The sequence below is a fragment of the Balaenoptera acutorostrata genome, chromosome 13 (genome assembly GCF_949987535.1).
Source record: "Balaenoptera acutorostrata chromosome 13, mBalAcu1.1, whole genome shotgun sequence".
NCBI classification, from domain to species: Eukaryota; Metazoa; Chordata; class Mammalia; order Artiodactyla; family Balaenopteridae; genus Balaenoptera; species Balaenoptera acutorostrata.
Genome location: NC_080076.1, coordinates 41,322,015 through 41,349,789, shown reverse-complemented (window position 1 = coordinate 41,349,789; position 27,775 = coordinate 41,322,015). Strand labels below are relative to the sequence as shown.

General features: G+C 39.9%; 1 protein-coding gene across 5 annotated transcripts in view; it reads left to right on the top strand.

The window, feature by feature from the left end:
- FHOD3 (formin homology 2 domain containing 3) overlaps nt 1-27,775 on the top strand; it is a 495,595-nt gene that overhangs the window by 360,715 nt on the left and 107,105 nt on the right. For 4 of the 5 annotated variants that reach the window (XM_057527272.1, XM_057527269.1, XM_057527268.1 and 1 more), the window contains 2 exons: nt 19,795-19,929; nt 24,266-24,316. In XM_057527272.1, the coding sequence (XP_057383255.1) occupies nt 19,795-19,929; nt 24,266-24,316 (186 nt within the window). The remainder of the gene's footprint in view (nt 1-19,794; nt 19,930-24,265; nt 24,317-27,775) is intronic. The other variant, XM_057527271.1, reaches the window with a different exon arrangement.

The window sequence follows — 27,775 nt, the reverse complement described above, 5'->3', positions numbered from 1 at the left end:
CATGTGTCTTTTTATCCATGTGTCTTTTTGTCCATGTGTCATTTTGCACATGTGTGATCATCTCTAGGATAAAAGCCCAGAAATAGATTTAGTAAGTCAAGTTTTTGTGTTTCTAAAATTTTGATTGATTTTTGCCAAGTTTGCTCTTCGTGAAGATTGTACCAGTTTTGGTTCTCAACCACAGGTGTGTGAGAGAGCTTGTTTTCCCACACCTCTGCCAAAGAGGTGTCATTCAACTATTCAACCATTTTACCCCAGTAGTGAAGAGGTGTGTCATTAACATTTAAATTTGCATTTCTTATTATGAATGTGATTGAGCATGATTTCATATGTCCAGGTACCTTTCCTTTTCTGTGAATTTTTGGTTCATGATCACTGTGTTCTTTTTCTTATTGAGGTATACAGGTTCTTTATTAACTGCAGTAGGTGAAGCAATTATTTTCCTCAGTCGTTGGTCTTTTTACAACATTTATGGTGCTTTTACCACGCAGAACGGTTTAAATTTTGGAGTCAAGTTTATTCATCTTTTCTATCTTCTGGGTTTAGTGTTCCTCATGAGGACAGCCTTTTCTCCCATGGTTTCTTCTATTATTTCTATAGCTACAGTTTTCACATGGAAATATTTTATCTATCTGGAAGTTATTTTGGCATATGGTATGAGGCAGAGATCCAAGTTACATTTTTTCACTTGTTTGAGTACCATTTAGTGAACAGTCCATCATTTCCCTATCGATTTGTCATATACCAACAGGAATATGGGCTCGTTTATGTGTCTGTGCAAGCTGTTCCCATAGGAGCATTTCCCATCTCCTCTGGTGCCCACCTTCTTGGATGGATCAACTATTTGAGGCCGTCAGGAGCCCCCCTTCCTCCCAGTTTTTGGAATATGACTATATCGTGTGCTACCTTGAAATAGTCCATTATTTTTGTCATATGCTGTTGTGGGGTTTTGTATGGTGGTTGACTGTGCAGGAATAAAGAGAACGGGAACATCTGGGGAAGCTGGAACCAAGCAGCTAGGACGAGGAGAGTGGGAGCTTGCTGTACTGAGCTCAAGCCCCCCTCACTTCCTGTGACCCCCTAGGACACCTGTCCCTACCACTGATATGGTAACTCCTCCCTCTGAATGAAGGTCTCCGTTTCCATGCATTTCCTGCCTACTTTCAGTTACTTTCACTCTTGTAGTTCTTAGCTACTTGCAGTGACCATTGCCCCGAGTATAATTTGCTGCTGCCTGTGTCTCCCTCATCCCGATTTCCTCCTCCACGTGGACTGCTCTATATGGGTGTCTGGGTGCTTGTGTCTTTCTGTTCTAGTCTGCTTTGGCTTTTATTATTTCTGGCCTTTGCTAGTATCTACGTATGCCTTGAGGTTCTACTTGTCTGGTTTTCAAATCACTGCTTTTTCCAAATATATGATCCATGTATTTTTCTGGATCCCAAGCACTTGCTGGCTGTGTTCCATCTCTTGACCTACACAGTACTTTTTCAAACATTGTGTCAGTAGAGTTGAGAGCTCCATTGTCCAATGGGCTCTAGTTAAATTTTTATTTTTAATTTATTTTTTTGAATTTTTGAATTTTATTTTATTTATTTTTTTATACAGCAGGTTCTTATTAGATTGGGATTGACATATATACACTAATATGTCTAAAATGGAAAACTAATTTATTTTTAATTTAAATTGTTCCAAGTAGATTTTAAAAAATATCAGGGTGGCGTGGTGGTTGAGAGTCTGCCTGACGATGCAGGGGACACGGGTTCGAGCCCTGGTCTGGGAGGATCCCAGGAGCAACTGAGCCCGTGAGCCACAATTACTGAGCCTGCGCGTCTGGAGCCTGTGCCCCTCAACAAGAGAGGCCGCGATAGTGAGAGGCCCGCGCACCGTGATGAAGAGTGGCCCCCGCTTGCCGCAACTAGAGAAAGCCCTCGCACAGAAACGAAGACCCAACACAACCATAAATAAATTAATTAATTAATTAATTTTTAAAAAATATCAGAGAGAATCCTGATTCGCATGTAAAATGGGATAAAAGGCATTGCCTTTCTTTGTGGTCACAGTTAATGGCATAGAGCCCACTACGGCCAACAGAAGGAAAAAGATACCAACAGGGACAGATTCCCTACAGTTCAAACCAAGAAGCTGTGTAGCTGTGTGCTCCCGGTGCTGTGCACCAAGTAAATTTCCTACTCACTGGCTGCTAGTTCCTGATAGCAATCTTGTTACAAACAATGAGTTCCTGGAATCAGGAATGTGGTCCTGATTAATCCATTGTGTTACATCCAAAGTGCACAAGAGGAGACGCACTGGTCCACTGACGGAGTGAGTTTACAGTAGGGTCTGGCTCCCTGATGGCAGCTTCATACAGTGACTGTGGGCATTAGGGGACCTGGGCTCTGCAGTAGCCCACGTGGGTTTTAGATCCGACTTCTTCTTACCATTCCTACTACCGTAGATTTAGTCCGAGATCTGTGTCATGCCTGGACTATGTAGTGCAGTGATGTATGTCTTCCGTCCTTTCTGAAATACGGATCTGACATTTCCTGCTTAGAAACCTTGAGTGCCTCCCACTACCTGTCTGTGAACCTAACCTGATTAACATCATCTCTAGGATCTCTCGCGTTTGGGTCCTGCATGCACCTTGCAGCTTCATCAGCCATCAGCGTCCCCATCCTCACTGTACTGCAACCGCACAGAAGTGCTACCAGGCTCTCCTGAGGCCCCTTCCTTCATATTTGCTCTGTCCTCTGACCAGCCTCCTCCTCTCTTCATTCAGTCAATTCCTTCTTATCCTCCAAGATCCAAGTAGGTGACATCTGTCTGTAAAACTCCTCTGACTTCCTCAGGCAGAATGAATTGTGACATTCTTATGGGTTCATATACCTCAATTTCAGCTCTCAGCCCTTTGAATCATTATGTGTTTATCCTTCTGTTTCTAAAATAGGGGTCACAAACGTACAGTGGTCTGAGGTAGTGAACCTGGGTTCCACAAAGCCATGGGATAAAGATGGTTCACATTTCTGGACTGGCCATTTTTTTAAAGATTCAGGAATCCTTAAGACAAGCAGGACTGGAGAATCCACATGCATGTAAATTGTAAAGATAAAAGTGTTTGCTTTTGCAGGGAAGCACTTTCTGCTCGTCCCATGTTTCTTTTGTTTTGTTTTGTTTTGTTTTGGAAAGTATATTTATTTTATGTTAGCATGTAACAGGCTCATTTTTTTTAATAAATTAAGAAACAAGTTTTTTTTTTTTTTATGGCTGTGTTGGGTCTTCGCCTCTGTGCGAGGGCTTTCTCTAGTTGCGGCAAGCGGGGGCCACTCCCCATCGCGGTGCGCGGGCCTCTCACCATCGCGGCCTCTCCCGTTGCGGAGCACAGGCTCCAGACGCGCAGGCTCAGTAATTGTAGCTCACGGGCCCAGTCGCTCCGCGGCACGTGGGATCCTCCCAGACCAGGGCCCGAACCCGCGTGCCCCGCATCGGCAGGCAGACTCCCAACCACTGCGCCACCGGGGAAGCCCCAAGAAACAAGTTTTTTTATTGAAGTATAGTTGACTTACAATATTATATTAGTTTCAGGCATAAAACATAGGGATTCAATATTTTTATAGGTTATACTCCATTTAAAATTATTACAAAATAATGGCTATATTTCCCCGTGCTATACAATATATCCTTGTTGCTTATTTATTTTATACATAGTTTGTATCTCCTAATCCTATACCCCTATTTTGCCCCTCCGTCCTTCCTTCTCCCCACTAGTAACCAGTGGTTTGTTCTCTGTATCTGTGAGTCTGTTTCTGTTTTGTCATAAACATTCATTTGTTTTATTTTCTGGACTCCACACATCAGTGATGTAATACAGTATTTGTCTGTCTCTGTCTGACTTGTTTCACAAAGCATAATACCTTCTAGGTCCATCCATGTTGTTGCAAATGGCAGAATTTCATTCTTTTTATGGCGAAGCAGCCAAAAGGCTGACAAAAAGGAACATGGCATAAAAAGAATGAAATTCTGCCATGTTCCTTTTTGTCAGCCTTTTGGCTGCTTAGCTATTGGGCGTCTCGTCTCTACATCTCTCCAGCATGAGATTCCCTATTCCTCACTGCCCTGCCCCCTACCTCTTTGTCAAATAACCAGGCGAACAAATATATGAGCAGTTTTAATCTCTTCTAATCCTGTTTCCTTCCTTTGGAACGTGGGGTTAGAATAGATTTTTTAACTTTTAATTTTATTTTTTTGGCCACGCTGTGCAGCTCGCAAGATCTTAGTTTCCCGATCAGGGATCAAACCTGGGCCCCTGGCAGTGAAAGATCCAGGCCCTAACCACTGGACTGCCAGGGAATTCCCAGGAATAGATTTTTTTAAATTAGACAATTCTCTCACCCTTGTTTACTTAAAGGGTATCTATAGCAACCTTAAGAGGTATATATTGTAATTCTGTTTGGAAGTGAGAACATTGTGTGTGTGTAAGAGAGGTAGGTGAGCTCTGTAACAAGGAAGTGCAAATATCACTCATCAAAATAGTGCAGATAGAACAGCTACACCACAGAGCTGGAGACACTTACAGTTGTTTCGCGTTATAACCTGAGCCCTGCGCCATCATCCCTGCTTGTGCACCTCTCCCAGTGGGACAGCCCCCGACGGCCAGGTTTCCAGTTGTCGTTGGCTACAGTGGTTTTGCACTGGCATTGTAAGATCACAGAGAGAAAATGGGTAGGAAGGATGGAGAAGATTTCTCCTCCAGAAAATGTTACTGGGTCCCTGGTCCCATTTCCCTGCTCCTTCCCACAAAGCCAGGCCACAAGTGAGTAAGCTTTACTATTATAGTGGACGAGACTGGTTTCCGGGTTGATTTTGGAAAGTGTGTGTGTACACACGCATATATAGATAGATATCTAGATAGATAGAGATAGAAACACACACCCCTTCCTACCCTTTTTCACTCTCTAGTCTTTGTACAATGCTAGTGCAAAACCATGGTAGCCAGTGACAACTGGAAACCTGACTGTTAGGTGCTGTGAACGTGCATGCACGCGCGCACACACGCACGCACACGCACACGTTACATACTCATCCGTATCATTCAGTGAGTATTTATCAGGTGCTCACAGTGTGCCATGAGTGCTGGCCTGGGAATCCAACACTGATTGAATCAGACCCTGTCCCTGACTTCATCGAGCTTACACTCTACGGGCAGAAACAGAAGGTAAGCAAAGCATCAGCAAATAGTATTGTGAAGAAAATGAACCGTCATGGAAGAACTGGAGAAAGAGAGGCCATCAATGTGGGGAGCCTAGCACCGGTCCTCCATCCTCATGACTGACACCTCCAGTAAGAGGTCTGGGAAACTGAGTCACCAATATAAGGCAAATTGCACTTTGTCCCTAGGTTTGCCTGGTGGGAGGGCGGGGGTGGGGAAGGGAGGTAAAGAGGGAGATAAGAAAATAGAGTGATTCCACATCTTTCTTCAAGTCATGATCCTGAAGATCTGGAAGAGTTGGGAGATTGTGTTTGGAAGACATTTGGTGTTCAGAGGAGAGGCGGGCATGCAGGGGAGGGGTAAGTTGGCCTGGAGTGGAGAGGAAGGGGGATGACTGGAAAGATGGGCTTCAGTTCAAGCCAACAAGGCCCGGAAACTGCAGGACATAGGAGGGGCTGGTGGCAATCAGTGCTTTTGGAAGCTGCCAGGAGAATGGGTTAATTATAAAGCCTAATCGAGGTGGACCTGTGACAGGAGAGGACTGACCTCCTTCTGGCTGGAGGACTCACTTGGTCTTGGACAGTAGGGTGGGAAGTAAGAGGGAACCGGCAAGAACTGCTGTATGCTTGGGCTCAGGGCCTGCAGAAGGGGCAGCTGGACAGGCTGAAGCATGATGCCAGCCAGGCCTGGAGGATGGCTTCATGCTTTATGCATGAGCCAGCACAGTCCATGAGATATCCCGTGGGACCAGTCTCTACTGCAGCTGTGGGAGCCCTGCTGTTTCCTCCTGTGGCCGGGAAGCTCAGACCTGCACCAAAGTGGTGTGTGACAGGCTGGAGAAGGAGAGCAGAGGAACCTTTAAATCCACATCCCCATCTTTGATGGCAGCTGTCTCCAGGATTGTAGCAGTGACAATGAAGAAAAGTTGCCTGTTTCTTAAGGCTGCCTCTGGGGCTTGCTCATTTCATCCTGAAAGCTGGAATGTGACCCTGAAGGTGTGAAAAAGCTTCTGCCATTTTCTTGTTTCAAGGCAAGCAAAATGCCTTTTATAACCAGGCACAACCCAGAGTTACCTCTTGTCCTGTGATCATTGGATTGGGTCACCCCAGTTTCATAGCCAGGTTGTAAAGACAGCCTCAGTTGCAGACAACCATTCTGCATCATTGAATTACCATTTTATTATTATTATTGACCTCTAAGTCTTCATATTAAATTACCTACTTGTGAATTAAGTGACACTTTCAAATATCAATTTGTGAACTTAGTTTGGGTTTTGTTAATATTTAACCAGAGATTATAATTTTTTTAAATAAGAAATGTTGAAGATTTGCTCCTTTCACAAATAAGATTTTACTTAACTCAAACTTACCAAAGGAGCATTTATTTTTAAACAGCTTTTGCAGTATAATTGACATACAAAAAACTGCACATAAGTTTTGACATATGTTTTGCCAGTGAAACTATTACCACGATTGAGATAATACACAAGTTCATTACTCTTAAGCATTTTCTTCATGCCCTTTTGTGATTATGGCCGCCCCTCCCTATCCCCAAGCAACCATGGGTCTGCCTTCTGTCATTATCGATTGGTTTGCATTTATAAGAATTTCATGTAAATGTAATCGTGCAGTAAGTACTCTTAGAGAGGGGTTGACTTCTTTCAATTAGTGTAATTGTTTTGAGACTCCTCTATTTTGTTGCATGTTTCAATAGTAAATGCCTTTTTATTACTGAGTAGTACTCAGTTGTATGAATATACTACAATTTATCTGTTTACCTGTTGATGGACATTTGGGTTGCTTCCAGTTTTGGCTATGAATAGTTGTGTACAAGTCTTTGTATGGAAATCTGCTTTCATTTCTTTTGGATAACTACCTAGAAATGAAATGGCTCAGTCATATGGTAGGTGCATGTTTAGCTTTGTAAGTAATTGTTAAGCTATCTTCCAAAATGGTTGCATACCAGAATAATGTGGGCCTCATAAAATGAGATGAAATATCTTTCCTTCCTCTTCAACTTTCTAGAAGAGTTTGCATAGCATTAGTGTTATTTATTCCTTAAATATTTCTTAGAATTCACCAGGGAAGCTCTCTGGGAGTAAAGTTTTCTTCATAGGAAAGTTTTAAACTACAAATTCAATCTCTTTTTTTTTTAAAGAGATTGCAGTTTATTTATTTATTTATTTATTTATTTATTTATTTATTTATTTATGGATGTGTTGGGTCTTCGTTTCTGTGCGAGGGCTTTCTCTAGTTGCGGCAAGCGGGGGCCACTCTTCATCGCGGTGCACGGGCCTCTCACTATCGCGGCCTCTCTTGTTGAGGAGCACAGGCTCCAGATATGCAGGCTCAGCAGTTGTGGCTCATGGGCCCAGTTGCTCCGCAGCATGTGGGATCCTCCCAGACCAGGGCTCGAACCTGCGTCCCCTGCACTGGCAGGCAGATTCTCAACCACTGCGCCACCAGGGAAGCCCCCAAATTCAATATCTTTAATAGATGTTTATCTGATATCAATCCACATCAGGTCATCTATTTCTTCTTGAGTGACTGTTAGGAGTTTTTGTCTTTCAAGGAATTTTTCCATTTCACCTAAGTTGTCAAATTTATTGGCGTAAAATTCTTCAAAATATTCCCTTATTATTCTTTTAATATCTCTTTCAATCCTAAAGTTCATAATTTTTGTCTTCTCTCTTTTTTTCCTGATCAGTCTGCCTAGAGGTTTATCAATTTTATTGATTTTAAAGAATCAGTTTTTGGTTTCACTTAATTGTCTAATATTTTTGTTTTATGTTTCATTGATTTCTACTCTCTATATATCCTTTTTTTCTGCTTACTTTGGGTTAAATTTGCTCTTATTTTTCTAAGTTGGAAGATGATGCCATTGATTTGAGACTTATTGCCTTTTCTAATATAGGCATTTAGTGTTATAAATTTTCCTCTACATGTTGCTTTAGCTGCATCCCACAAATTTTTAACATGTTGTGTTCTTATTTTCACTTAGTTCAAAATGCTTTTTAATTTCCCTTTTGATTTCTCCTTTATCCATGGGTTATTTCAAAGTATTTATTTAGCTTATAAATATTTGTGGATTTTCCAGATCTTTCTGTTATGGATTTCTAATTTAATAAAACTGGGGACAGAGAACATATTTTGTATGGCTTGAATCCTTTTAAATTTATGGAGCTTTAATTTATATCCCAGAATATGGTCTATTGTGGCAAATGTTCTGTGTGCATTTGAAAAGAATATGTATCCTGATATTATTGGGTAGAACATTTTATATGTTTTATATTTAAATTGGGTGGAATTAGTTGTATATTTAAAGTGGGTTTTGTTTTGTTTTTGTAGACAGCATATTGTTGAGTCTTGCTTTTTTATTGAATCTGACCATCTCTGCCTTTTAATTGAGGGTGTTTGAGCATTTATATGTAATGTGATTATCAATTTGTGATTGATATATTGTTATTATGCTTGCTTTAATCAATCTATTATCTTTTAAAGGTATTTAAATAATAATAAATATGCTTTGTATTTACCTATCTTATCTTTTCTATTGCTTTTAATTTCTTTGTGTAGATCCAGATGGCTATGTGGTGTCATTTATCTTCTGCTTGAAGGATTTTCTTTAACACTTCTTGTAGTGCAGGTATACTGATGGTGAATTCTTTCCATTTTTATATGTCTGAAAAGGTCTTTATTTCACCTTCATTTTTAAAAAAATTTATTTATTTATTTATTTATTTGGCTGCACTGGGTCTTAGTTGCGGCAGGAGGGCTCCTTAGTTGTGGCATGCAAACTTTTAGTTGCGGCATGCATGTGGGATCTAGTTCCCTGACCAGGGATTGAACCCGGGTCCCCTGCATTGGGAGCACAGAGTCTTATCCACTGTGCCACCAGGGAAATCCCTCACCTTCATTTTTGAAAGATATTTTTGCTGGGTAGAGATTATAGATTGACAGGGTTTTTTTCTTTTAGTGGTTTAAAGATGTTGCTCTACTTTCTTCTATTTTACATTGTTTCTGACAGTAAACATTCTGTAATTTTTTTTGTACCTCTGCATGCAATGTGTCTTTTTTCCTCTGGTGGATAAAGAGATTCTCTCTTTATCATTGGTTTTAAAATTTTGATTTTGATATACCTCCATATAGTTTTCTTCATGTTTCTTGTGCTTGAGGCTTGTTAAGATTCTTGGGTCTATGGGTTATAGTTTTTATCAAAATGGGAAAATTTTCAGTGCTTATTTCTTCAAGTTTTGGGGGTACTTTTCACCTCTCCTTTCTTTTGATGACTTCAATTGCATATATATTGAGCAACTTGAAGTTTTACCAAAGTTTATGGGTGCTCTATTGATTTTTTCCAGTCTTTTTTCGCAATATGTTTCATTTTGAATAGTTTCCATTTCTATGCCTTCAGGTTCACAATTTTTTTTTCTCAAGCGTCAGTCACCTTTACCACTGAATTCTTTTTTTAAATTGAAGTGTAATTGACATACAACATTATATTAGTTTCAGGTGTACAACATAATGATTCAACATTTGTGTACATTGCAGAAGGATCATACCATAAGTCTAGTTATGATCTGTCAACATACAAAGTTACAGTTGTTTTCTCTTGTGATGAGAACTTTTAAGATTTACTCTCTTAACAACTTTCAAATATGAAGTACAGCATTATTGACTATAGTTACATTCCTGTGACTTATTTATTTTATATCTAGAAGTTTGTACCTCTTAATACCTTTCACCTATTTTGTCTAACTCCTGACACCCCCTTCTCTGGCAACCACCAATATGTTTTCTGTATCTATGAGTTTGTTTTGTTTGTTCATTTGTTTTTTTTAAGATTCCACATATGAATGAAATTATGTGATATTTGTCTTTCTTTGTCTGACTTATTTCACAAGGTCCTTCTGTGTTATCACAAATGTCAAGATTTTATTCTTTTTTATGCCTGAATAATATTCCATTGTGTATATATACCACATCTTCTTTATCCATTCATCCATCAGTGGACATTTAGGTTTCCACATCTTGACTATTGTAAATAATGATGCAATTAATATAGGGATTCATATATCTTTTCAAATTAGTGTTTTTGTTTTCTTTGGACAAATACCGAGAAGTGGAAATTTTGGGTCATATGGTAGTTCTGTTTTTAATTTTTTGAGGAACCTCCATACTGTTTTCCATAATGGCTGCACCAATTTATATTCCTACCAACAGTGAACAAGGGTTCCCTTTTCTCCACATCCTTGCCAACACTTGTTATTTCTTGTCCTTTTGATAATAGCCATTCTGACAGGTGTGAGGTGATATCTCACTGATGATTAGTGACATTGAGCATCTTTTCATGTGCCTCTTGGCCATCTTTATGCCTTCTTTGGAAAAATGTCTATTCAGATCATCTGAACTGGGCTCTTTTTTATACCTTTCATGTCTTAACATGTTCATAGTTTCTTTAACTTCTTGAATCTATGGACTATAGTCATAATAACTTTTAATGTTCTAGCCACCTAGTTCTATCATCTATGTCATTTCTGGATTGTTTTCAATAGATAGATTTTATTTCTTCTTTATGGGTTGTATTTTCTTCCTTGTTTGCCTGCCTGGTCATTTCTTAATGGATGCCACACCTTGTAAATTATCTTTTTTTTGGATTCCTATAAATATTCTTGAGCTTTGTTCTATGATGTGATTCATTCAGAAAGTTTGATCCTTGGACTTCCCTGGTGGTCCAGTGGTTAAGAATCCATGCTTCCAATGCAGGGGGTGCAGGTTCGATCCCTGGTCGGGGAACTAGGATCCCACATGCCATACAGTGTGGCCAAAAAAAATAAATAAATAAAATAAAATAAAAGTTTGATCCTTGCAGGCCTCATGTTTTTAGCTTTAGGCAGGACCAGAGCTATGTTTAGTCTAATAGTTTACTTCTTACAACTTTAACTGATGCCCCCTGACCCTTTGGCTTCTGCTTCTCCCAACTACATATTCTCTCCTCGCTTTCCAGTTCAAAGTCCTGGACACACGACTATGATTAGCTCGGCCTTCTACACCAGAAGCCTCACACACCGCTAGACGGCTTGCCTTTGGATGAGCTACCTTTGGGGCAGGAACCCACTCTGTGTTCACTTAGCTGTTGCCAGGGCACAGGGTCCTATGCAAAAACATTATCTCAGCAGGTCTTCATCATGTGTCTTCCCTCAGAGAATGGGCTGGGGCTGTAGACACATATAGACTAACATATACAGATGACTCTGACTTGATACATCCTCATTATTCAGTATCTAATTGATTCATCAGGTGACTAGTCATGCAGCTCTTCTAAGTGCCAGGATGCAGAGATGAATGAGAAAATAGGATCTGGCCCAGAAACTTAGACTGCAAGAGGAAATATAATAACATATATGGAAATGATGATGGCCAAATTTAGGGTAGTGGTCATTTTTAGGAAAGAAATGAAAAAAAATAAGTATTTAAGCTGAGACATGTACTGTGGCAAGTACTGCAGGAATGGTACTTTGCTAAGTACCCATGGTGTGGGGACAGAAGGAATATAGGTCAATATGGGGGCTCTGGCCTGATAGGCCTGTTTAAAAGCTCAGCTCTGATACATCCTAAATTTAACTTCGCTGTGCCTCAATTTCCTCATCTATAAAGGAGATAATAATAGAACTTAGTACAAGAAGTTGTAGGGATTAAAAGAGCCATTTTGTGTAAAATAATTGGCACACTGTATTGTCTCCATAAATGTTAACTATTATTATCAACCATATTTCAGTGCAATCGAGTTCCTGTTCCAGACGTCCCAGCAAGGGAGGCTTGAACCAGATGGGATTTCTGGGGCAGTTCCTGGAGACTTTTACGGCCAAGGTTAAATACTGCAATTCCTCTCACTCAGAGTATATCATCCACTCCCTTGCAAAATCTCTCTGGCCTCTGGCCACCTGCATTCTTATGTGGCTTCACTTGGTTGCAGCTGCCTTGGGTGTAACTTAGATGACTTCAGCTTTCCAGGTGCATTCCGGGTGGCACGCAGTCCTGATGATGGACCAGCTTGTAGCCATGATGGGAAGGTTCAGATCAAACCCACAGCCCACTCTGGCCCCTGAGGCTGGGAACCTCAGGCTGGAACTCCCCTGCATCTGTAGAGTTTAGACTCCCAACATAAAGTGATGTCGGTTCAGCGTCTACTGTGGCCCAGATGCTGTTCTAAGCAAACTCATGGGTACACTCTCATGTAAACCTAATAGTACTTCATGAGTTGGAAGTATTATTACCTCCGTTTTACAAACATGTAAAGTGAGGCTCAGAGAGGTAAAATGACTGGTCATACTCAGGTTTTCTCAATCAAAAGCCTTGTGCTTATTCCTTTACCCCCTAGCTTGTCCCCAGACTGGCCACGATTAAACAATGCAACAACTTCCAATCACTACAGGCATTTTCCTGAAAGATTGAATATGAAAGATAAAAATCTGTTAAAGATGCCTTTATAAAGAGAAAAATTCACCATACTAGCTTGAATTTTGGTGTTTGGGTTTTTTTTTTTTTTTTTTTTTTTTTTTTTTTTTAGCAATGATTTGGGATATTCCCTTTGTATGGTTTGAATGCATTCCAGCATTGGTATTATAGGTAAGCTTATTTCCAGAAACAGGATTTATAGGGCCAGGGTTTATACTCTTACACGTTTGGCTTATCTAGGTAGAGGGAGATCTAGGGAAATTTAATTTATTAATATTATATGTATAACTCTTTGTTTCCAGTATGACCAAAGTAGCTTATATGTTCATGAGGCCCTTTAATTGCCCTTTCCTGCTACAGGAATCTGTGTTAGGGCACCCAAGAGAATGGATCTTGAATTGTAGAAGGCATTGGCTGCATTTTAGGAAAAGAGGAACCAGTCTTCATTGCTTTGCATTAGCCGCTCACATCTCAGTTCTGAAAGAAAAGAGCCTCCACATGTTGTTAACGCTGCCTGCCTGTGTGTTCACTGGTATACACTGGCCTCAGAGCCAACACGAGGTCTGCCTTTGCAGCGTCTCAGTGGACAGGGGATCATCTGCATTCCCCTTCCTTAGAGGCACCCGGGAAGGAATGACAGCATCCACTAGACAAGATTGAACACTTTTTACTTTCTCAAGTTCTAATACTATTCTAATTTTAAACAAGCTCCAATATTCTCATTTGAAACAAGGAAATGATGTTAATGAATGATATAGAGAAGCTTCACTGTAACCTCATTAGTATAGCCACTAATGACCCATTATTAAGTTACCATGCATGAAGTTTTCTTGAAACAAGCTGATATATTTAGAAGAACAAATTAAAGTCAGAAGCGTAAGGGGAAATGGCAAGGTCCTTATTTTGCTCCTCACCCAAGAGCTTCTCTCTCCTCCCTCTGAAAAGAGAACTCAAGAGATGAAGCTGCTGATTCTTACGAAGACCACCACACAGGGCAGGCTGGGAGCTGAGCTAGAATCAGATTCGCCTAAAATAATTGTCCTATGTAGGGTACCTTATTTTTTGTTTTGTTTTTTGTTTTTAAATTTTGTAATTGGACATAACTTTTAATGTTCAGCTAGCTTGGGGCTTCAAAGATATTTTATATTAACTATGAGCTATTTGTCTACCCAAGGACTTTTGATTATTAAAGAGAAGTGGAATGAATTTTAAAAATGTATTCCAGGCTTACAGAAAATTGTAGATAATTACAGAAATTATAGAGCAATAAAGAACATTATATATAAAATTGAAGACTTCATCTCTTTTCTTCTTCCCTGGAGATGACCACTACCCTGAATTTGGTGTTTACCATTTCCTTATATGTTTTTATATTTTTCTAAATATCATGTATCCCTAAATAGTGTGTGGTTTTGCTCTGCATGTATTTAAACTTCATAAAAATGATAGCATGCTGTTCATGTTCTTTAAACTACTTGTCACTGTCAATATATTGTGCTTTTGAGAATCATCCAAGTTAGTCCGTATCACTCTATTTCATTCATTTTCTCAAGTATAGAGTATTCCATTTGTAGATATTTATGCTGTTTCTAATTATTAACCATTAGCAGTACAAAACGGTGTAATATATTATATTCTTGTACATGTCTGTCATCTTTACACATGCAAAGGTTACTCTCTAGTATAAACCTGGAAGTGGAATTGCTGGGTTGCAGGATATGCACATCTTCAAATGTATTAAGTTTCTCCAAAATGATTTTATCCCCTTAGACTCCCAGAAGCAATATATAGGAGTTCTTGTTGTCTTATTCTGTGGCAATGCTTAGTGTCATCAGGCACTAATTTTTGTCTGTCTTCAACCTGAGAGGTGTGAAACAATATCTCACTATGGGTTTAGCTTACATTTCCTTTCCCTGATTTCTAGTGAAGATGAGTAGCATTCATATATTTATTGGCGATTTAATTTTCTTCTTCAGTGAAATGCCCATTATCTTTTGCTCATTTTTCCATTTCCCATTTTTCCACTGGGTAGTTTGTCTTTTTCATACTGATTTAGAGGGGTTCTCTTTGTATTGAGTTTACTAATACTTTGTGGTTTATATGTGTTACAGTTAGCTTCTTCCAGGCTGTGGCTTTTCTTTATCCTTAGTCTTTCAATGTATACAAATTTTAAATTTTAACGTATGCATATGTATTAAATTTTCCCTTTTTGATTGCCCTTTTGGGTTTCTTGTCTAAAAAAATTCTTTCCTATCCTAATATCTAGAAGTTGTAAAGTTTTGCTTTTTACATTTTCACTTAAACTTCCTAGAATTTATTTTTGTGTCTGGTATGAGGAAGGGCTAACTGTATTTTGTCTTATATAGCTAATAGTTGTCTCAGCACCATTTGTTAAATAGTTCATTTCCTTCCTGCTGATAAGTAATGACACATCTATCATGAATCAAGATTCCGTATGTGTATGAGCCTGTGTCATTCCATGTTTCTGTTCTTGCACCAAGACCACATTCACATTTGATCATTGTGGTTTTAGAATGGGCTTGATATACAGTGGGGCCAGTGATCCACTTTGTTCTTATTCAAAATTGTCTTGGTTATTCCTGGATCTCAGTTCCTCCATAAAAATTTTGGAGCCACCTTGTAACGTTCCATGGAAAATCCTTTTGGAATGTTGAATAAAATTGATTTGGAATTGTATTAGAATTGTATAAATTGAAAAAGAATTGGCATTGGCATCTCGACTATATTGAATCTTTCTATATGTGAATGTGATATAGTTATCATTTATTTGGGTCTTTTAATAAAGTTTTATAAATGTCTTTCATATAATTAAGTAATTCATAGTTACCTTGTGGTTAACTTGGTAAATTGTTGCTGATATATGAAAATACAATTGCTATTTGTACATTTTATATTGAGAAACCTTGCTAGACTCTTATTAATTCTAATAACTTGTAGGGGTTTTTTTGGATTCTCTAAAAAGATGATATTATCTGCAAATAATGGCATTGTATTTCTTTCCCTTCCTTATGCTTTTATTTGTTTTACTTATCTTAGTGTACTGTCTAAGAATAACGTCAAATACAGGCAATTCTGGGGGTATCCTTGTATCACTTCTAATGTTAAACTGCTCTTAATGTTTCAGCATTAAGAATGGTGCTTACCATAGTTAAAAAAATTTTTTTTTACTGAATACCCATTGTCAGGTTTAGAAAGCTCTCTTCTAGTCCTAAGAATAATGAATTTATTACATTCTTGCTTTTCAAATTGTTGAGTTGACCACTCATTATGCTTTAGAAGCATCCTAAAAATTTTGATATATAGTCTTTTCATTATAATACTCTTTGAATGTTTTCTAATTTTCTTCTTTGACCTGAGTTAATTAGAAAGGTTTAAAATTTTTCCAATTATATGGATTTTTCAGATGTATCTTCTTGTTATTTATTTTTAAGTCAATTGCATTGTGGTTAGGAAGGTAGCCCACATGAAAACCAATTCTTGGTATTCATTCACGAGCTTGAACTTTGTCACAGGATTGACCGTCAGTTTTTGAATAGTTCCTGTGTATTTGAGAAGATTGCATTTTCTTTAATTTGGGGCACCAGGTTATATATGGTCATCTGCTAGGTTAAACTTATTAATCAAGTTAAACAAGTCTGTTACATTCATAACAATTTCTCTCAATCACTTTGTGAGTGGCACAGGCAACCCCTCCACTCTGATTGTGGATTAGATTTGACTGTATATAACAGAAAAATAAATAGGTAACAGTATCTTAAATAAGATAGAAGTTACACAAGCTAGTCTGGACTTTGTTTATATGAAAGATAAATAAAATTCTATCTATGCCTACGGGTCCAAGGTGCTATAGTAGCTGCCTAGTGAGCTGAGAATATAGGTGTTACTGAACTTAGGTCTGGCTGCTCTCTGCTCAAAAGTCAATACTCAAGATTCAAGTGCTTTAGCAAAGGAAACCATAAACAAGATGAAAAGACAACCCTCAGAATGGGAGAAAATATTTGCAAATGAAGCAACTGACAAGGGATTAATTTCCAAAATACACAAACAGCTCATGCAGCTCAATATCAAAAAAACAAACAACCCAATCAAAAAAATGGGTGGAAGACCTAAATAGACATTTTTCCAAAGAAGAGATACAGATGGCCAACAAACACATGAAAAGATGCTCAACGTCGCTAATCATTAGAGAAATGCAAATCACAACTACAATGAGGTATCACCTCACACCAGTCAGAATGGCCATCATCAAAAAATCTATAAACAATAAATGCTGGAGAGGATGTGGAGAAAAGGGAACCCTCTTCCACTGTTGGTGGGAATGTAAATTGATACAGCCACTATGGAGAACAGTATGGAGGTTCCTTAAAAACCTAAAAATAGAACTACCATGTGACCCAACAATCCCACTCCTGGACATATACCTGGAGAAAACCATAATTCAAAAAGATACATGTACCCCAATGTTCATTGCAGCACTCTTTTTTTTTTTTTATATTAGGGAAGAGTTTTACTATTTTTATTTATTTATTTTATTTTTGGCTGTGTTGGGTCTTCGTTTCTGTGCGAGGGCTTTCTCTAGTTGTGGCAAGTGGGGGCCACTCTTCATCACGGTGCACAGGCCTCTCACTATCGTGGCCTCTCTTGTTGTGGAGCACAGGCTCCAGACGCGCAGGCTCAGTAATTGTGGCTCACGGGCCCAGTTGCTCCGCGGCATGTGGGATCTTCCCAGACCAGGGCTCGAACCGGTGTCCCCTGCATTAGCAGGCAGACTCCCAACCACTGCGCCACCAGGGAAGCCCCATTGCAGCACTCTTTACAATAGCCAGGACATGGAAACAAAATGTCCATCAATAGAAGAGTGGATAAAGAAGATGTGGTACATGTATACAACGCAATAGTACTCAGCCATAGAAAGGAACGAAATTGTGCAATTTGCAGAAATGTGGATGGACCTAGAGCCTGTCATATAGAGTGAAGTAAGTCAGAAAGAGAAAAACAAATATCATATAATATCACTTATGTGTAGAATCTAGAAAAATGATACAGATGAACTTATTTGCAAAGCAGAAACAGAGACACAAATGTAGAGAACAGATGTATGGATACTGGGTGGGGGGGGAGGGGGAAGGGGGAGGTGGGATGAATTGGGAGATTGGGATTGACATATGTACATTACTATGTATAAAATAGATAATTAATGAGAGCCTGCTGTGTAGCACAGGGAACTCTACTCATTGCTCTGTGGTGACCTAAATGGGAAGGAAATCCAAAAAAGAGGGGATATATGTATACGTATAGCTGATTCACTTTGCTGTACAGCAGAAACTAACACAGCATTGTAAAGCAACTATACGCCAATAAAAATTAATTTTAAAAAGTAAAATTAAATTAAAATTAAAAAGAAAAGATTCAAGTGCTGGTAGAAACAGAAAGGTTGCTTTAATCAGAAAACCGGCATCCTGGGGAGAAGGTGGACTCGTGTCCCAAAACCAACTCCAAAGATTTTGCTCAGCCATGAACATTTTTAAAGGGAAAAAGGGGGAGTAATCTCAATTAATCATTGAGATGGGGGTCAGCTTCATTGCCATATCCCATTGCATGCAGGCTTGTCAACTCCTTGTAATCTTTCTTTAGATTCTATCTTGTTCTCACCGTTTGTTCATAGGATTACTGACAGGGAAGCTGGGGAAAAGATTTAGTGATCTGTTAATTACTTATTCTTCATTTTTACTTCTTTGATCTAAGGAAAGAACCAACAGGTTAAGCAAGGTATTGTGTGATCAAAAGGTTTAAAACGTATGCTTGGGCCAGAGATGAGTAGGGCATGGGGGCACCTGGTTTAAGGTTAGTTACAATATAGCTTTGCTAAAGTGACAAGACAAAAGGAGCTCTCTCCTGCAGAGAGCTCTTTCCTGCCAAAAGCTGCTTACATAGGATTTGGTTACTCCCTCCCTGTAGCTACTGGGGATGGTGGTTTCTTCCCTCTACTTCTCCTCCCACCTCTGATTGATATCCAGAGGTGACTCACCTTCTCTAGGGAGAGCAGCTGTGTGACTTACGGCAGAATGTGTGTGATGCAAGAGTCACATCTTTCTCCTGGGGGGACCTTGTGTTCCCCACCAGGCAGGTATATTTTCATCAAATTCAAGTAGGCTATTACCCAAGCTATATATTAGAAATATTTGTGTCTTAGTTTAGAAGTTTTCTTGTCCCCTCAATAAATGAAGGGCCAATTGTCTGTAACAGATTATGTTTATTATTCCCCAGGGGTCCAACAGACTCTTCTTCCCAGCTAACCCTCTTCTTTATTTTCCATGAAGTTATCTAATTTTGCCTTCTCCTACCCATTCTCCTGACTTAACATTTCCTGTGATTCTCCACTGAGGCCGTCACACAGCTGACCTTCCCCGTCACAGCATCTTGAGTGAACAGTCCAGATTGTTTGTGTGGTATTACCAGAGTCAAGTGCCGTCCTCTGAATAAGCTGCATGTTCATGGATGCTTCTTGACATGCAAAGAAATTTCCTTAATTGCATTCAGATTTCAGACCATTGCTGTCTCTTTCTCCTTATCTGTCATCCCAACATCGTGTTTTAAGATGACATAACTATTTTGGGAGGTATATTGAGAAACTGGTGTATGGCAAAATATTTTTAGTACATGTAAAATAGAAAAACAGTTTTAGATTGAATGTTGATTCCAGCTCATCAAAGTCTTATCATAGACCAGTTTTAAAATGTGTGTGTGTGTGTGTGTGTGTGTGTGTGTGTGTATGGAGAGAGAGAATATGTATATATATTTTAAGTATATTCCTGGAATACTTGTCGATAATAATAGCACTCATTATTGATGACTGCTTGTATGCCAAGCATGTTGCTTGGTATTTTATATGCATTATCCCTTTTCTGTCATCTGAGCACATGAAGCAGGTTATTTACCTCCATTTACAGATGAAGATCTTGAAACAGAAGACCTGAGACACTCAGTAATTTTCCCCATGTATTACCTAGGTACTAGCAGACCCTCAGTTCTAACCAAGGACGGACTGATTCCTGCATTAGTACTTTTAATCACTGGACAAGCCAATCAAACATTAACTCATTGTATCTTTAGGTCATCACTGAGTGGTCTTCTCACGTCATCCTTTAGGCAGCACCAAGAGTCCTTGGCGGCAGAGAGAGAGAGGCGGCGACAGGAGAGAGAAGAAAGGTTGCAGAGAATAGAACGGGAGGAAAGAAACAAATTCAGGTAAGACGGATTTTAAGATTTTTTAAAGAATGAACTGAAAGTTAAAGCACATGCCTTCACCATTGCATATGGTTAATACTGGTGTTAAAGGGTTAGAAATTAATATGCTTGCTTCCTATGCTGTCTCTGTTTTCAGGGAAGAGCAAGACGATGCCTGAAACAGGCTCCATCTGGTTTGTTATGGCCTGTCTTCCTTGAACCTATGGCAGGAAGCACAGCCAGCCAGCCAAATACAATTAAGGACTTGTGTGTTCCTGGGTCCTTCGTTATCTAAAATGGTTTTATCCAGGCCTTCCTGAAGGCAGAGAACCTAATCGTCTTAATTAGCCATTTCCCCCTGAAGCTACTCATGTTTTATTCATATTCTATTGGACGCCTAAAAGAAAATGCTTTTCCCACTTTCTGGTTTGTTTCTTACTCCCAGTAGCAATATTTCATATTTTTTAAGCAATAATTTTTCCTTCTATGGGGGAGAAAGAGGCATTGTGCTGATTACTCCCAGCCCAGTGTCCCCCTGATCTCTTTGGTCTCTATCCAGCTCCAAGGATGTGTTCTTTGGTGTGGCCTACTCCAGCTTCCTTGTCTTGGCCTGTCTGCCCCACTGAGTCCAGCGTCACTCCTTTTCTCCTTCAGCCAGATCAGCTGTCCACATTGCCCCCATCCTCCTGGTCAACCTCCTAACACTCCCTTTTGCCTGGGTCAAGCTGGGCAGTGCTTTATAAAACACCAGACACTTTTCTTACACATTTCATTCCTTCTACTATTCTTTTGTCCCCTTTATCTTTCCCCTACTTCCCTCTTGCCTTCCCCATCTCCTTCCTTCCCCCTCCTTCATCTTCCCATTCACCTCTCCCATAGCTTCCACACTCTTTCTTTTTTTTATTTCTCTCCCATCTCCACTTCCTTTTTCCTCAGTTCACTTTTTTGGGAAAAGTATTCCAATCTATTACTCCCAGTGAAATCTACAAAGAATGTAAAGCATTGTCAATGAGGATTTACAAGTTCAATAGTGTTTTTTTTTCCAGCAGCCAGGAAGAGTATGTATAATTGTAGAAATGACCAAAACATGAGCAGAGTTGTGAACTTGCCTTGACCGTAACTCATGAAAAGAAGTATCCCAAGTCTGTGGGTGAAACACTAATCCTGACTTTTGTAAGATGGGGCTAATGGGCTGCATGAAGTAAACCAACATCATTCTCATACCATAATTGTGTGGTATACCTTGAGCTGTCAGATTTCTACCAAATGATATATGGAAAGACCAGACCTGTATGCACCATTTCTCATGAGGTAGCTCTGGAAGTTGTCACTTTCGGAAAGACCAGTTTGTAAAACCACTGGAACAGGTTAAATGCTTCCTGATTCAGTGCCTTCTGAGAGATTCACATATTTCACCACCAAATAGCAGCAGAGAATCTGACTGAAACACATGGAAAATTCAGAGATTAGCTTACGCATCTAAAGATTTTGATTGCAAACCTCTTAAAACAGGGTACCAGTTCTGGGAAAGATGGAATCAGCACACTCCCTCCTGTCTCTTCTACCACATCACTCAGTGCAACCATAAATCATGGACAGATTTAAAGCATGGAGCTCTGAGAACTCTGAACTGTAAAAGGGAGCAGGTGAATTGGGGATGGAGACTAGCATTGAACTGGGGATGGAGACTAGCATTCAAAGCTCCACCAAACCAGGGAGAGTTTACCATTTTTTCCCTCCAGTATCACATGGCATGTACTCACCAGCACTCCAAAACTCAGAATCACATACCAAGTGTGAACTGAAAGAGCTCTGAAAGAAGCCCTCTTTTTCTGGACTGGGGAGCTGCAAAAGGAGTTCCTGAGGGTCAGAGAGTTGAGAAGTCTCCTGTTTTTCTTATTTTTTTCTTCTCTCCTACCCCAGCCTCCAAGCAATATTGTTACAGAAGCACAGTGATGGCAGCAGTGTCCAGGCAGGCGCCTAAGACTCTGAGGGAGGGAACCCTTCCTGTGATCAGAAGAGCATGACTGCAAGGGCACTTTTCTTCCTCTCTGTGTCCTCTTGCTGCATTGCCCTGTATGCAGATAGAATTACTGAAAGTCTGCAGCAGAGCAGGGAAAATAAAGCCCAAGCTTTCTGGCTAGAGGACCAGGAAGGGAGACCCAGGGAATCCAGAAAATGATGGGAAAGTCACAAAGAGTAGAGAGATCAAGAGAGCAATCCTGAGATCATCTCTAGTTTTGTACACATGTGGCTCAGGACCTAAACAGCATACCACAGGCTTTGAGATCTAAGTACAGAGTGGAACACACTCAGGTCCCAGACTGGCCACTGGGTGGTGCATATAAGGGCCTGATATGAATAGCACTAAAAATATTTGAAAACTGAGCTAATATTGGAACCAATATCAGAAGGCAGTCAGAACTTGCCGGCTGAGCTTGACTTAGTTGATTGCCTGCTAAAAGAAAACAATCAAGGTTCTTCATAGAATTTAAATAAGACCCAGAGTCTCATTACAAAATACTTAAAATGTACAGAATGCAATCCAAAACAACTTGTCATAGAAAAACAGGAAAAATCTTAAAGGAAAAGAGAATCAAAATATGCTAACCACAAATGGACATAGATGTTGTCATTATCAAAGACTTTAAAACAGTTATTATAAACATGTTCTAAGATATAAAGACAAATACTCTGGAAACAAATGGAAAGTCTGCAGAGAAATAGAAGATATAAAGAAGAACCAAATGGAAAAACTTGTAGAACTGAAAAATACAATAAGCAAAATAAAAAATTCATTGAATGCTTTCAACAGCAGAATAGAAATGAGAGAAGAAAGAGTCAGTGAATTTGATGTTAAAACAACAGAAATTCTCCAATCTGAAAGACAAAACAAAATATTGAAAAAAATGAACAGTGCCTCATGGACCTGTGAAACAATACAAATAGTATTTATATCTTTGAAGTCCCAGAAGAATAGCACAAGAGTGCATTGTAATATATATTCAGCACACATGTTGGCAGAGTGAGAATTAGACCCGGGCAACCTATCTTCAGAGATCACGTTCATAGCTATTCACTATTTCCTCTTGGTCATAAAAGGATCTCACTCGTCATTTAAGAGCATAGAGAGACCCTGGCAAAATAATCCTTGTCCAGAAAGGAATGCTGATCATCAGTAAAGACTGCAGAGAACTATTAATTTTGATGACTTCAGTTCCATTCTGAAAATCTGAGGATGTGAATGAAAAGAAATTCAAAGAAGGAAATAGGAAAAGCTTTATAGAGTAGTCCCTGGGATTACCCAAATGGCTGATCCTTTATCAGCCACTTCACTGATTTAAGTTAGTCATGATCCTTGTGCTTTTTTCTTTGCAAAGCATTCTTATCTGTTGTTATTTTTGTCGATTATGATCTTAAGTTTCCTGGGTTACGGGAAATATTATTTCTAGTGTGGTAAGTGATGAGAATGGATGTTTATAAATGATAACAAATTTGTGTCTTTGTTGCTTTTTCTCCCCCTCCTAACCTGCTTTAGTTGCTCTGACTTACTACCCCTTTATATCCAGTTATCAGTACACAGAGGGGTGGAGTACTTAAGCTACCTTGTGAGATAGAAAACTGTGATGTCAGAATTCTCCAGGAAAACAAATGGTTAACTGAGAAGTGACTGACCACACAGTCTTAAACTTAGATTCAAGTTGGAACCTCACCAGTAGGAACAGAAAAACAAACATTAAAATTAGACCAATTTGGACATCTTGTGGATAAAGACAAGAGAGAATGCACAAAGCAAGAGCTTCCAGTGATCCCTGCTTAGAAACCGAGAATGTGAGGGATGCGGAGAAAGAATCCTGGGCCCTGGAAGGAATGTGCAAACTGTAGAGTGCAACACAAAATGGCCAAGACACTTGGGCCCACTCAGATTTAATTCTTGAGATGAATGTTGGGGAGTTACCAGAGCTTGATTGTGTGTTAATCACTTCTGAAAGCTATTGCTTGCTTGTCATTGCCATATTTTATTTATGAATTGTTTTAACTTTTAAAAATGTTTTTATCTCCCCTCCCCTCATATACTTAGTCTTCTTTCTGAAGAGTAATTAGCAAAGTCTCTGAGTGAATCCAGTAATCCCATGTTTTCATCCCTGTGATTTTATAGAAAACTCATTATATTTAGTACTTTTAAAGTACAGCCTTTATATTTATTTTTTAAAAATTCAATGACAACCACTTTCCATTTCTGATATGATAGTGGGCTTTCATTATATACTCTGTTAATAATTTCTTGGCAATTTTATGAGCATCTAATTCTGTTCTTTTCCTTCCCCATTTTGTTTCTTCTGCATATTTCCATTAGCCGAGAATATTTAGACAAAAGAGAAGAGCAAAGACAAGCAAGAGAAGAAAGGTTTGTATATCTCTTCTTTCCCATTGTAACCAAATGGCACGTGACTTTGCACTCAACCAAGCATGCAGAGGAGACTGTGTTAATTAAAATATAATAGCTTCACCTAAGACACCTAAGACCTTGGGTACCTGGCATTTTGCAGAATAGAGTGTCCTGGTTATCTCAATTTTCCAAGAAAGTACAGATTTATTACTTAGTGCCATCACGGTGTGAGATATGTGTCTGTTCCTCCAAAACTGTTCACCAAATAAGGATATTAGTTTGGCATATTGGCATATGGTATATATTTTAAATGCTTTGCACCACCACTGCTGAGCCTGGGTTAGGTGTCCCTCCTGTGTGTTTCCAAGTCACTTGTTCAGCATTTCTTCAACAAATACTTGAGCGCACACACTATGCCATGCGCTGGCTGGGGTACCACACCCTCCTGAGACTCTCCATGGAGGTGCATGATCATTTGCCTGTCTTCCTACCGAACTGTACTCAGTTCCTGGATGGCAGGAACCATACCTGATTTTCCTTGGTGTCCCAGTGCCCGCCACAGGGCTTGCACATAGCAGGCACTTAAGAAGGATGTATCGAATAAATGAGCAAAGGAGCCAACAGCTTTAAAATATTTAAGCTGTAAACCATTTCAATGTTCATTTCAATAGCAACATACTTTGAATCCCATCAAACCATGCCAAGTTAATGTATTCAGTGTCTGGTAAACTTAGATAAGCACAGGAAATTGTTTTTGGAAGTAGACCAGCAAAAGGCAAGTTTACCCCCTAGCACTGTACAGCCTGCAGTTATTCCCTCCACCACCAGATGGGGTTACTGCATGGAGAGCTGAAAGGCTGAGTTCATGCCAGAGCCAGTCAGGAACCTAACAGTCTCTGAATTATGCCAATAAAAAGTGGAATTGTGCTAATTTTTTTTTAGACACCATCAGCTAAATAGATCAGGACAGTCTGAGTCAGGGAAGAGTGGATGCTGCCTGTGTTCAATTTAAAAATTAGATGCTTACGTCAGCCTCATAAACAAAACCATGGCGTTGCTTTAATTCCGGCATTCTGTTAGATTATTGCCATCCTGGTAATCAGTTGTGGCCAGCAAGTTTAGAGTGAAAGATGCTGGCAAAGAAACAAAGAGACTTCTTTTTGTCTAATTAGTACCTGTTTTTGACATTGGGGGACATGACGTATACCCAAGTTTAAGAAATCGAATTTTGTGTTTTAGATTCCCCACCAGATTCTGCACTTTTTTGAACTTTTGGACAACTTGACTGTCATGTTATGTCTGCACAGGCAAGTCCTCAAAGCTCCTGGAGAGATGACCAGGTGCTGTGTCCAGGTCTGAGCTGATTCAGACTGACCTTGAATTTTTCCCAAATCACTTAGGGCTACTACCTCTTTCCGAGTATTATTTACTGCTCTTTTCCCCAAAGTAGAGCATCACTTATACCTGGAAAATTCATGCAGAGGAGTTTTCCACTCCTCTTCTCTCCCTTCTTCTTCTGCTCTCCGTCCTCAGCCCCACACCACCCATCTGCCTGGGCGTTCTTAGCTGGTGCAGGAGTGGGCTCTCCATGGCTCCACGGGGGATTCCTTCCTTACAGCCCACCTCTGTTTCCCCAGAGGTTTGGGGAAGCAGCCAAGCATTTTCCTTTGATTTGGACCAGCCACTTTTCCTGGTTAGTTGGCTGCTTGAATTACCTGGTAAAGGTGGAAGTGAGGGAGATATACTTTCATCCCTTGTTGGAAAGCAGTTGGGAGTTCCTGTTAAGCCAGGAAAAGATAAGATTTCCAAGTATAATGGAATTTGGAGATGGAAAACTAATGGAGATCAGAGGTGGAAAGAGACATGGAAGAGGACTCTTGTTTGGTCCCATGACTCTTACCCCTAATGCAAAGACTCAAAAAGACAGCAAGAGGTACAGCAGAGGGTTTTTGAGGTTCGTATCATCGAGTTTAACGAGATAAATGTCATTTTGCTGTTGTGAGGTGTAATGGACTTAATTTTTAATTTTAAAATTTCATTTCATGTCATCTCATTCCATAATTTCAGGCAAAGTGTTTTACTGATAATGGTGCAGACCCAGAGTAAGTTTCTGTTAGGTCTATTTCTAATTTTTTAAAGTATTATAAGAGAGGATCTCTCTGATATTGATTGACTTGACATTCATGAATAATCCTTTTTTAGGAGTGGTAAGGAATGAGATGCAGGCTGGGAACTATTGGAGTGGGGTGGGGGTCAGGGTGGAGAGTAGTCTGAGGGAGACAGCGGGACATGGAGAGGAGGTACCTTATGGGAAACAGGTTCTGAGGACAGAGTGCAAGGGGGAAGTTGGGACTGGGCAAAGATTTGGGAAATTATGCATGAGAGTGATCATGAAGCAGTAAGAGAGGGTTCTGAGCACAGTCTGTGGACAGAGTAGAACTTAGAGGGGGCCAGGTTTTGATTTAATGTAAGGTAGAATTTCTGAGTAGTTGGGTGGCAGGACGAGTCATTAGTAAGTCAGTGTAGTTGAAAGTCAAGCAGGGTTTCTATTGGACCCTGCGAAAAGAGATGATCATATGTTCCCTTGACGGCAGTACCAGCCCTGCCACCTGCAACCCTGGTGGGTATTGAGCTCATGCCAAAGTTTGTTTCTGTACCTCCCCCTGAACTATGAGTGCCAAGAAGGTGGGGTTTTTCTTGTGTATTATTAAATCTCTAGTGCCTACTGCAGTTTTTAGCACATGACAGGCACGCAACAGAATATTTAATAAATAACGAAAAGACAAAGACATGGACAGAGGCAGGATAACGAGACTGTTCCGACAAGGGTAGCAAAGGTGAAAAAGTCTTTTTGGGGGGCTGTGGTCTGTGGATAGAAAATCCAGTGCTTTGTACCTGGGAGGCTACATCAGAGTCTGTGGGTTGGGGGTGGTGTTGCTAGGCAGCCAGAGATGTGACAGTCATCAAATGGGCTGGCGGGCCCCTAGATCAAGTACCACTTAAAGTCACTGTCTAAGGGAAGGTCAGGATATAGGTCCAGCTTCCTCGCCAGGTTCTGTGGGAGATAGCTCTCCACGCCGGGTAGCCTGGCTTTCCCCGTGCCCACCCGTTTACCCTCACCACTCTGGCCCATCTCGGGGGAACACTGAAAGATTTAGTGGTTCTTGACACCTGGGCCTCCCCACCCCTGCCATTTTTTAAAGTGTTTAATTGTGGGAAAATACACATAACATAAAATTTGTTATTTTAACCATTTTTAAGTGTATAATTCAGTAGTGTTAAATACATTCATGTATTTGTGCAACCAGCCTCCAGAACTCTTTATCTGTAGAACTGAAAATTCCTACCCATTTAATAAGGCCCCGTGCCCCTTCCCCTGCCATTTTTGTTTACCATGTAGACATCCTCGGAATGATTCAGATTAAACCCCTGACTCTCCCCCTGTCTCAAGGATCCTCAAGGATGACATCTGTGAGC